The sequence below is a fragment of the Pteropus vampyrus genome, unplaced genomic scaffold, assembly GCF_000151845.1.
Source record: "Pteropus vampyrus isolate Shadow unplaced genomic scaffold, Pvam_2.0 Scaffold343, whole genome shotgun sequence".
Taxonomy (NCBI): domain Eukaryota; kingdom Metazoa; phylum Chordata; class Mammalia; order Chiroptera; family Pteropodidae; genus Pteropus; species Pteropus vampyrus.
The window spans coordinates 864,062-874,577 of record NW_011889124.1 but is presented as its reverse complement, the minus strand read 5'-3'; the positions used below and the strand labels follow the sequence as shown (position 1 = coordinate 874,577).

At 64.8% G+C, this 10,516-nt stretch overlaps 3 protein-coding genes across 5 annotated transcripts in view; 2 read left to right on the top strand and 1 right to left on the bottom strand.

Moving 5' to 3' along the window:
• GPR146 (G protein-coupled receptor 146) overlaps nt 1–6,771 on the top strand; it is a 10,920-nt gene extending 4,149 nt beyond the window's left edge. For all 3 annotated transcript variants that reach the window (XM_023522371.1, XM_023522370.1, XM_023522372.1), the window contains one exon: nt 3,062–6,771. In XM_023522371.1, coding sequence (XP_023378139.1) covers nt 3,081–4,082 — 1,002 coding nt within the window. In that variant the 5' untranslated portion in view covers nt 3,062–3,080 and the 3' untranslated portion in view covers nt 4,083–6,771. The remainder of the gene's footprint in view (nt 1–3,061) is intronic.
• Nucleotides 1–10,516, bottom strand: part of CUNH7orf50 (chromosome unknown C7orf50 homolog) — an 85,690-nt gene that overhangs the window by 33,540 nt on the left and 41,634 nt on the right. The window lies entirely within an intron of this gene.
• Nucleotides 9,646–10,516, top strand: part of GPER1 (G protein-coupled estrogen receptor 1) — a 16,147-nt gene continuing 15,276 nt past the window's right edge. The window contains exon 1 of the mRNA XM_011378530.2: nt 9,646–10,506. The gene's annotated coding sequence lies outside the window, so the exon portion shown is untranslated. The remainder of the gene's footprint in view (nt 10,507–10,516) is intronic.

Genomic DNA, 10,516 nt, shown 5'->3' with positions numbered 1-10,516 from the left:
CTTCTCAGGCCCTGCCTCTTCCCACAGCCTGGTGGGAAGTCTCTGCTCCCATCTGGCCTCACAAAACGGGCCCGCGGAAGGGGAGTGGGTGGCCAAAGGAAATGGGGTGGGAGGGCCAGCCTGTGGCCCCTCTGTGTCCTCGGGGGCCTCTCGCTTGGTCAGAGGTGTCCCCTTCTCTCCCACCCCTCTGACCCTGTGACCTCATCTGGGTGAGCGTGAACATCTCCCACACTGGAAAACACCAGACACCTGCAACTGTAAAACGAAGTGGCTGCTCCATCACGTGTCACTTGTCACAAGATGTCTAAGGAGTGCCTGGAGAGATGAGGTCCCCCAGGAAGAACGGCGGAACAGAGCTAAGCATGTCATTTTCAGACTGAGAGCGAATGAAGAGTGGGCCGCTGAGCCCCATGCCCTGCCCGAGATCGGAGTGGTCCTCAAAGCGGATCCAGAGCTGTGCACCGGCGTCTAGGAGGCGAGGTTTGCGAGCGGCCAGTCAGCGGGCCCTCGGCGCATTTCTGAAGCCCGCGCCTGCACCCGCACCACAGGGGCCGGGAGGCTTGAAGGAAACGCAGCAGACTGTCTCCCGCGACAGTGTCCCACGCACAGAGCCAGCTGCGCCCCCGCAGGCCGCCCTTCCTGCTGCCCCTCGCGGCTGCCCTTGGCGACCCCTCACCAGGTTGCCCGAGGAGCCCCGCAGGAAGGACGAGCGGGCAACTCCACCCTCAGGGGGACCTGGTCCCTGGCCGCTGGGCTCCTTTCACTGAGTGACCGCCAGGGCGTCCAGTTCTGAGCTGCCCTCGGCCACCACTGAAGCTTCACAGAGCTTTCTGTGCCCACCCGCCCGAGCCAAAGCAACGACTCCTCCGACTCCTCCGACTCCTCCCGGCGCTGTCCTTGGTCTCCAAAGAGCCCCTGACTGACCCCGCCCCCACGGGGGCGGGGCGTGGGCGGGGCCGCCCGGCCAGGCGCAGCGCCTGTTCCTGAAACCAGCTGTAAACAGACGGGAGGGGCCGCGCCTGCCAAGGGAGGCAGAGCCAGGAGTGACTCACGAGGGGAGACCGGCGCTTCCACGCGGAGCCCGGGCTCTCGCATACACACGCGCGCGCGCGTGCACACGCACACAGGAAGCCCACGCCGCACGGCTGCGCTGAAAGGAGGCTGGGTTCCCAGGAGCGCACGCACCCTCCCTGCGCCCCCGTGCCCCCTCTGCTGCGCTGCCGTTCCTGCCGGGGTGTGCGGTCCTGGCACAGGGACACGGGGGACATGGCATAAAGGTATGGGGCTGTGGCTTGGTGGGCCTGGAATGTGCTGGAAGCTAGACGGGCCAAGAAGACGGCAGGGGTGCCACACACCCGTTGACTGGTGGAGCGAAAGGGAAGGTGGCAGGGCTGGGGAGAAGGATCCGGTCTCGTGGGGCCAAGCGCGCCCTCCTCAGGGGTGGTCCCTGCACAGCCCAAGCCTGCTGCTGCTGCCAGAGGAGACGACCCCTCTTCTCAGACGGAAGACGACTTCCCTTTTCAGGGGCTGCGGCCTCCACCTCCTGTCCCCACGGGAGGAGGAAGGTTAACAGCTTGGTAGGGACGCCCCAGGCGGACCCCAGGAGTCCTCGGAGGCCATGCATTCCAGGCAAGGTCAGAGTAGTGGGGTTTGGCTGTGGGCTGGTCACAGCACGGACAGGACACTCTAGGGTGATAAATGTCCGCAGAGGCCACACAAATGTCATGTGTCCTGGGGACTCGTGGCCAGTGAGGTCTGGTGGGAGCCCCCACAACTGCGGGTTCCCGGGGCTCAGCAGGCAGGAGCCTCGAGCTGGAGGGGACCAGGCACACGGGGGCGGGAGACAGCACTGCAGTCTGCGGCCGCTCCAAGGTGTTCAGGAAGGAGACGCCGGCCAGGAGGCCGCCGTGAGATCAGCTGAAAGACGACCCCGACAAGACCCCTCCCGCAGCCCAACCAGAAACCAAAGCTTCCCACGGAACCGTGCCCGGGAGGGGCTTGAGCTGTCCTGGGGACACCTTCTGGCCTGGCGCGCCCTGCCCCCTGGGATCCAGCCCCACAGGCTGAGGTGCTCCGGCCAGATTTAAGAGCCTGTGTCCTCACTGTGGCTGAGACACTGCTCCTGCAGGTGACATAACCGGCCCAGCCGTCCGTGCCCAGCACCTTCGTTACCATCTGACACCCATCGTCACAGGCTGTTGGGCAGCATTCACTAGGGTTGCGAGACATCCCCACCAACTCGGTGTCCCTCCCATCTGCCCCTGAGCAGACCCCACCCCCGCCCCGGTGCTCGGACGTCACGGACACACGCAGGCACGTGCCATGGTAGGGACGGAGGAACGCTGCCAGGGCCCCTGCCCCCCTGCTTTCCTCCATTTCCCCCCGAGCCCGTGGTGGCGGGAGGTGGCAGATGGTGGTAAAGGTTGTGAGTGTACTGCATGACTGACCAGTCTACAGGCCACATAGCCCTTCCTCCACGTCACACGGCTGTCACATGGTGGCTCCCGGGGCGGGGCGGTGCCCACGTGGGTGGGTGGCCTCGCTGTGGCCTGGGCCGTCTGCCCTGGGTGCACTTGCCGAGGGGGCTTTCGGTCTGCACACAGGTGTGCTTGGGCCAGGCCTCACTCTGATGTGAGGTTTTCCTCCAAAGGCGGGACAGTTCTGTTCCTTCTTCGTATCATGACACCACCTGCCAGTCCCCACTCAGTTCTTGATGCCGAGCGGCACACGCAGGACCCCACGCTGGGATGGACAGGCCACCATCCTGCTCCATCTGCACGTGGCCCGCGAGGTGGGAAGCGCCGGGGCCCATGCCCACACCTGTCTGCCTCTCGCCGTGAGGCACTTGGCGGGCTCAGGCTCCCACAGGCGCTCGTCCACCCCCAGGAAGTCCCAGGCCTCGCACAACACTTGCAGGCTCCCTCTCAGGTCTCCGACCCCGGGTGCCAGGTGTCTCCCAGAAGCAGCCGGGTCCCCAGCCGCCCGGGCTCAGCGCCACATCCTCCCCCTGCGGAGCTCGGGGGCCACGGAGGAGACTGACTTCCCGCTGCTTTCTCCACAGCCCAGCTGAGCCCGGCGCCATGTGGAGCTGCGGCCCGCTCAATGGCACAGGCAGGGGCGAGGACCAGCCCCTCTGCCCGCACTTCCACCTGGCCCTGTCGGGCTTCTCCCTGCTCTACCTGGTCGTCGGCGTCCCGGTGGGCCTGGCCTACAACGCGCTGCTGGTCCTGGTCAACCTGCACGACCAGAGCAGCATGAGCATGCCCGACGTCTACTTCGTGAACATGGCCGTGGCGGGGCTGATCCTCAGCGCCCTGGCGCCCGCGCACCTGCTGGGCCCCGCCGCCTCCGGGTGGGCGCTGTGGGGCTTCAGCGGCGAAGTGCACGTCACGCTGCTGGTGCTCTTCGACGTGTGCGCCCTGGTGACCACGTACTCCACGGCCCTGCTAAGCCTCGACTGCTACATCGCGCGGGCACTGCCGCGCACCTACATGTCCAGCGTGTACAACGCCAGGCACGTGTGCGGCTTCGTCTGGGGCGGGGCCCTGCTTGCCAGCTTCTCCTCCCTGCTCCTCCACATCTGCAGCCACGTGGCGGCCCAGGCCGTCGAGTGCGCCAAGATGCAGGACACAGAGGCCGCCGACGCCATCATGGTGTTCGTGGGGTACCTGGTGCCTGGCCTGGCCGCGCTCTACGCCCTCGTGCTCATCTCCCGGCTCCGGAAGGAGGACACGCCCCTCGACCAGGACTCGGGGAGGCTGGACCCCTCGGTGCACAGGCTCCTGGTGGCCACCGTGTGTGCGCAGTTCGGGCTGTGGACGCCCCACTACCTGATGCTCCTGGGGCACACGTCCCTGGCCCTGCGGGGGAAGCCCGCGGACGGGCACCCCCTGAGGGCGCTGCTTCTCGCTAAGGACGTGTCGCGGCTTCTGGCCTTTTCCAGCAGCTCGGTGATGCCGCTGCTGTACCGCCACATCAGCAGGAGCTTCCCCGGCAAGCTGCAGCGGCTGATGAAGAGGGTCCCCTGCGGGCGCCGGAGCTGCCCCGTGGACCCGGCAGGGGTGCAGCAGGTGCCGGCGTAGGCGCTGGCCACAGCCGGGCCGCCCTGAGCGCCGGTCCTGGTGCCGGCCATGCCCACTGCGGGTCGGCCGACGGGGCCGCTGGCACAGGCGCTGCCGGCACAGTCCGCAGTGACTCCCTCCCTCCTGGGCCTCGCGTCCTAGGAGGCGAGGTGCCTGACGTTCCCGCTGGATGCACGGCACTTTGTCACCTGCAGGCCCTGTCACGCTCTTCCCCGGGAAACGCACTGAGGCAAGAACAGGAAACAGCACAAGGCGTGTTCTCCTGACGTCTCCTGTGTTTTTCCAAGAAAGGCCACTCGGGCCAAGGCCACAGGTGCTGGTGTGACACGCTGTAGCACGTGCCCTTGGCTGACTTCCCGAGCCCCGCCACGGGGCTTTCCACATGAAGTGACGGAGAAAAAGCCAGTGTGACGCTGTCGGTACTGCTAAGTGACTTGAGTCCCCCTTTTATTTCCTTGTTTATAAAAGATGTTTGAAAGAAAAGTCACAAAGTATTAAAGTGAAGGAAACAGTAAGAGAACACACGTGCTCAGTGGGGGTGGGTGGACACGTGGGCAGAGGCGCCGTGTCACACGAGCGGTCAGATATTTCACTAAGGAAGAGTCGAGCTAGCTGGTTCTAGGCAGGGACACAGTATTGCTGAGCTCTCCCAACCCGCCCAGCGTACCTGGTACCCGTGCCACCTTGCAGGTGACATCAGCTGACTGGGCACTGTGGACCTGTCCTAAACCAGCTCCCACCACGTGCATGCACTGGAGAAAACGCTGTGGGGTTTCTAGCCTGGCACGACAGCTGGCCTGCGCACAGGCAACGGGCCAGACCGTCGCTGCCGTCTGCTTGGGGCTGGGACCACAGGTGGGCCCCAGCTCCCAAGCACGGGCTGTGATCACCACCGTCCGTCAGGCCCTCGCCGCCTTACGTGGCGGTGACCCCAGGCTGGCCGACCCACTGCAAGCTGCTCCTCGCTGCGTCGGGGTCAGCACGGGTTTCCCCTGCTCCCTCCATCAGCCCCGGGTTCTGTAAACAGCTACTTTTAAAATGTGGGAGTAAGAATCCTCCTTCCTCCACACCCTCCCAGTGCTCACGGTTAGAAGATAGGCCCACAACCCCGATCCCAATTTTGAAACCCAAAAAGCCCAAAAAGCAAATTTTCTTCACGTCTGCAGCAAAATGACCTGGAGTGGTACGGGGCCCCCCGAGAAAAGGTGAGTGATGACGGGTTGCCCCCACCCCGGCCACGCTCTGTGACGTGCGGGGTAGCGCAGTAACGTCTGGCAGCCTGACGCCTGTGCCTGAGGACAGGAGTGTGGCTGTTTCTTGCCCCATTTGGCCCTGGTCTGTGGGGCCCTGCGCCCATGGGTCAGCTGCCCTTAGCAGCCAGGTGCGGCATGTGCTCACACTGTGAAGGTGCCCTAGATGCAGCCGGGGACATGGTCCTGCTGCCTCGGCCGAATCTCCGGTTTGCAGGCCGCTGCAGGTGCCGCTGCCCCTGGAGGGCACGACCTTCTGGCCCCCACAGGCACGCAGTTCTAGGACAGCAAAACCCACCCCATTGGCAGGAAGCAGACCAGAGGTCGCGTGGGGGCGGGACAGGGAGGGGCACAGGGGACCTGGAATGATGGACCTTGGTCAGGGTGTTGGTTACACAGGTGTATGCATCTGTCAACACCCATCGAACCGGACACTTAAAATCTGGGCGCTCACGTCACTGTGCAAATCACGTCTCAATAACGAGTGTCCCATGAAAGGAGGGGAAGGGGCTTGCAGCCACCCACCTGGGCTGTTCTGGGCCCGTCATGGTCGGCGCCATGTGAGCTAACTCAGGACACGGTAAGCTGGGGGCCGTGCATCTTTAAGTTAAGAGCAGATGACAGGGTTCTGGGTTTACACCTCTTCTCCCCAGAGCAGCGTGTCTGTGGAGTGCCACCCAGTGGCCGCTGGTGGACCGTCACTCTCAGAGTGCAGGAGCCCAAAGAGAAGGGGGCGTGGCCTGGGAGAGCAGGAGGCCTGGGGGGGACAGAAAACCCTGCCTGCTCCACGAGAGAGGGCCTGGTGACAGGCTTTGCAGCTGCCCGAGTGGGGGGGTCACACTGCATGACAGAAGCCAGTGATTTCTGCCCAGGCTTTCGCCCCAACCGGCCACGGGAGAGCAGACAGCACACGCCCATCACCTGTTCCTGAGCCGCCAGGAGGGGCAACGGGGCTGTGCTTCAGAAAACAAACGTCCCTGTCCACGCGGCTCTCAGGAGGCCCAGCGAGTTCTGCACTCACAAACCCCCTGGCAGCAGCAGTGGAGAGGTGCTCAGTCCCCTGGTGCTGCTGTGCACACGCACACGCGCACATGCACTCACACATGTGCACACACATGCACACGCACACGCTGGCCACGAGAGGCCCGCACAGACCCAAGGGTCAGGAGCGGAGGGCGGAAAGAGCGGTATGCTTACTTGGCTACCCCACCTGCAGCCTCCCGTCTCCCAGGCAACCGTGTGACGCAGTACTGCGGTCAGGGCGCCGTGAGTGCCACGGCCAGACAGGTAAAGAAGAAACAGCTGTAAGACAATACAAACTTTATAAATGATGGGGTTTCTTGAACGACTCTTCATCTAAAGAGGCAAGGGTGGATGGCAAGTGTCGTGCCAGGACGTTCTCTGGCCATGGCCCCAGCCCGCTCATGAAGGCCAGCTAGGAGGTGCCAGGCCTGGCCTCTGCTGCTAGGGCTGCCGAGCCGCCTGCTGTTACAGAGGACCAGGTGGGAGGGTCGGAAGCAGGCGCAGGAGACACGCAAAGAGCCTTAAAATATGCTCGTCAGGAAAACATCTGTCCAAGAACCCGAGACGCCCCTAGCGTCTAGAAAGGCCTTGTCCCTGAGTCACTGCCAGGCCCCTGCTTTGGGTCCACCCACAACGCCCCGTGCTCGAGACTCCACAGGCCATCCGAGGCTAGGACGAGGCCGGGACGCTGAGGAAGGAGCCGGCAGGGTGCCAGAGCCCCGGGTAGGGTGGCCAGTCAGCACCTCGGTCAGCACTACGCAGAGGCCTCCGCGCCCACAAGCAGTCCCGAGGCAGTGGCCTGGGCTGCAACTAAGTTACTGAGTCCGCAGTCAGCTTCGCAATCGGCTTCGCCCTTCGTCCTCTGCTGATGAAATGGCAGCAGGACACGGAAGGCAAAACCACCCGCTTGATGACGGGCAATGACAGGAGCTGGCGAACAGGGACCGGCCGGAGCCTTCGGAGATGGCGGTGATGTCTGTAAAGTGTACTGCAGTGATGGCTGCTCGACTCTGTGAATTTACTAAAAAATCACCGAATTCCATTTTTAAAACAGGTGAGTAATGTGTCATGCAGAGTATACTTCAGATCGAGCTATTTTAAAACGTGTAAATGTCTTACAAGTGACAAACTGAAGACGAGTCATTAGTGTTGGTACGACAGGGAGTGACAGAGACGCGACCTCCCAGCCCAACAACCGTGCGCCTGCTTCCTGGCTGCGAGCATCAGCTTCCCGGGGCCGTTTCGCGTACGTGGAGCCACGTGTGGCCCTTTGTGTCACCTTCTCTCACTGAGCACGTCTGCAAGGTGCGTCGAGCAGTGCGGGCGTCGGCGCCTCGTCCTTCGTGACGGCGGAATGACGCTCCGTGCATGACTGGCCACTTTGTTTCCCCTTCGCGCAGCCACAGGCTCCGGGGTTGCCCCCGCCGGCTGGTGTGAGCAACGCTGCTGAGCCCACGGGCGCCGTGCTGTGGGGCCGAGGCCATGTGGACGGCCACAGTGCAGCGCAGATGTGTGCACTGGCGGTGCCCAGGGCCATGAGCACGTGCTATGCCAGAGAACGCGAGGCCGGACTGCCCGGGGCTCCTGCGAGAGGGACACCGTGTGTCCTGGGGAAGGGGGATGGGTCAGCGAGACCCACTGTTCCTTACAAGGAGTCATCACTGCCCCCCCAACGGCCGGACCACGAGAGGGTGAGTGGGGGGGGGGGTGCCCTGCTGTGCAGCGCCCATGCCACGTTAGGCCCCCAGACTGACCACGGCGGCTCCAGGGTGGGAGGGAGCGAAGCTGCGTCCCCACTGACCCCTCCACCGTTTCCAGACCTGACACGCACGTCACCTCCACGCTGTAGCCGCGAGAACCCTACAGTCGGCATGAAGGGATCTGGACCGCGGTGGGGACTCTGCACGCCGTCCCGGGGACCCTGTCCTCCAGCAGCCCCACCCCAAGCCCAAGCAGGCATCTGGGCGCCCGCGGTCCAAGTGGGGACAGAGGTCAGACCCGCAGCCAGAAGACGGGACGTGCAGCCAGCAGGATGGGCACCTGCCCTCAAACCGGGGGCCCTAACCCTGAGCACTGCCCCCACGCGGGGAGCTAACCATTCAGGACAGATGAGTGCTGGCGGCTCTTTCAACAGCTCGTGTGTCCGGTGTCCACACCTGTACGCAGGCTGGTCCACTGACACCCAGGTGGCGGGGACCTGCAGCATGGCAGCGCCAGGCCATGTGGGGATGGTGCGCATGAGAGTGGAAAGCAGACACACAAAAGCTGGTGGCTCACGGGTGGCCGCTGGCTAGCAGCCCAGGCTCACGGCCCTGAGGCCACACTGTCCATCTGCCCGCAGCGGCTACAACGCAGAAGGAGCACGTTCTCAGCTCTTCCGGACACGAGAGGAGCTGCAGGCTCCACCAGGCCCCTGAGGGTCACAGCCAGAGAACACAGCATGGTTTTCCCAGAATGATGGAGACGGGGTCAGGGCGGGAAGGGCGGCCGAGCCCGCCAGGCCTGTTTCTCTGCCAGTACCGAGTCCCCTCGGCACTGGGTTCACTGGGAAAGCTTATCTGCTAAGCCAGGACTCTGGGATGAAGAGAGCCCAGGGCTGAGCTCATGGGGGCGGGAGCCGGGATGGCCCCCAAGTGCAGGGTGGAGGGGTGCCTGCCATAGGCGCTCGTCCCTGGGTGCCCGCTCATGGGGCAGAAAGGCCCCGCGACCAAGACGACGCTGCGGAGCCGGCGCCGTCCACGCGGAGCTGTGGCAGGGCCCTTGTCTTGCCTGGTCCCCAGGAGGGTCCCACCCGGGCACACCCTGGTCCCCCACAGTCCACCGAGTGCAGCGACAGGAGGGACGAGGCCTACAGTCATAAGCTTGAGAGTGCCGGGCAAGGCTGCACGTGCTGGCTCGGAGCCCCCGACCTTGCCAGGCCGTGCACGCCCCGTGCTCTGGCTCGCTCACTCAGGGCAGGTGCCGGCCCTGGCTGGCTCTCCCTGTGGACCAGGAGGCCGAGGGAGGCGCCCCAACGCAAGTGGCCCAGGCCCCGCCCCCTTGCTGGTCCTGACTGGGGGTGAGTCGTCCCCTGGCCCACCGGGGCTGGTGTCCACAGGCTGCAGTAATAAAGCACTCAGGCGCTGGGAAGCTGGGAGGAGAGCCCAGGACGAGAGAAGCTTCTGTCTCCACGGGTGTCCCCACTCCAAGCAAGCACCAAGGCCATTCCTCAGCCCAGCTCTCAGAGCCTGCTGGAGCTCACGAGGACGCCGTCAGTGACCCCCGAGGGGCTGGGCACTGCTGAGAAGTCCCCTCCCACGTGGGCTTGCGTCTCACACAGGGGAGCCTCATGAACCGGACGGGCGCCGGGTGGGGGCGGGAACAGAGGGACTGCACTTGAAGCCCCCGCCCAGGCATGGCCGGGAGGCTGCCAGGCAGGGCTGGTTTCCAGACGTGGCCCGTGGTCTCCCTCCTCCTGGCAGAGCCTCCCCACTTCTTCGGGGTGTGGGGCCCAGGCCACTCCCGGTGGCCCTGCTGCTGGGCGTTTGCTGAGCCGGCCCTCCAGAGCTCTGACCTGCCCGGCGAGGCGCATTCCGGTGACAGATGCAGGGACGGCTCTGACGGCCCTTCCGGGTGGCCGCGCCACAGATGTGTGCGAGGGCGAAGCCATGGGCTCTGCGCTCAGGATCCGCTGCCCGACGTCCACGCCCTCCTGAGTCCAGGGGCGACAGCTGGCCCTGGAGCTGGGTGCTCTGGGGAGCTTCCAGGGGCTCTCTCCGGCTAAGCAGGTTGTGGGCACCTCCCCGCCCCCTGGGTGGGGTCTGCGGTCCTATTTTAAGCGCAGACGTTGCCTGCTGTCCGGGAGGGACTGTCCCGGAACCGCCAGAGTGTGGCTCCGCAGGAAAACTGCAGCGCCCCGGCCCCCGGGGCCCCCGGGGCGCACGGGCACGCACACTGCCCTGCTGCCTGCAGCGCCGAGCCGCCTCCCGTAGGTCCGTTTGAATTTCTCCAGATCACGTGGCCAGACCAGACTCTGCTCAACGTGCAGTGTGCGGTCTGAATGACTCAAGGCCAAATTCCTGCTTTCCTTACAGACTGTGGGCTCCTGTGCCCGCCCGGGCGCCGTGAGCACAGAGCAAGGACGGGGTGAGGCGGGCCCCTTTCCCTCCAAGGTGAGACCCC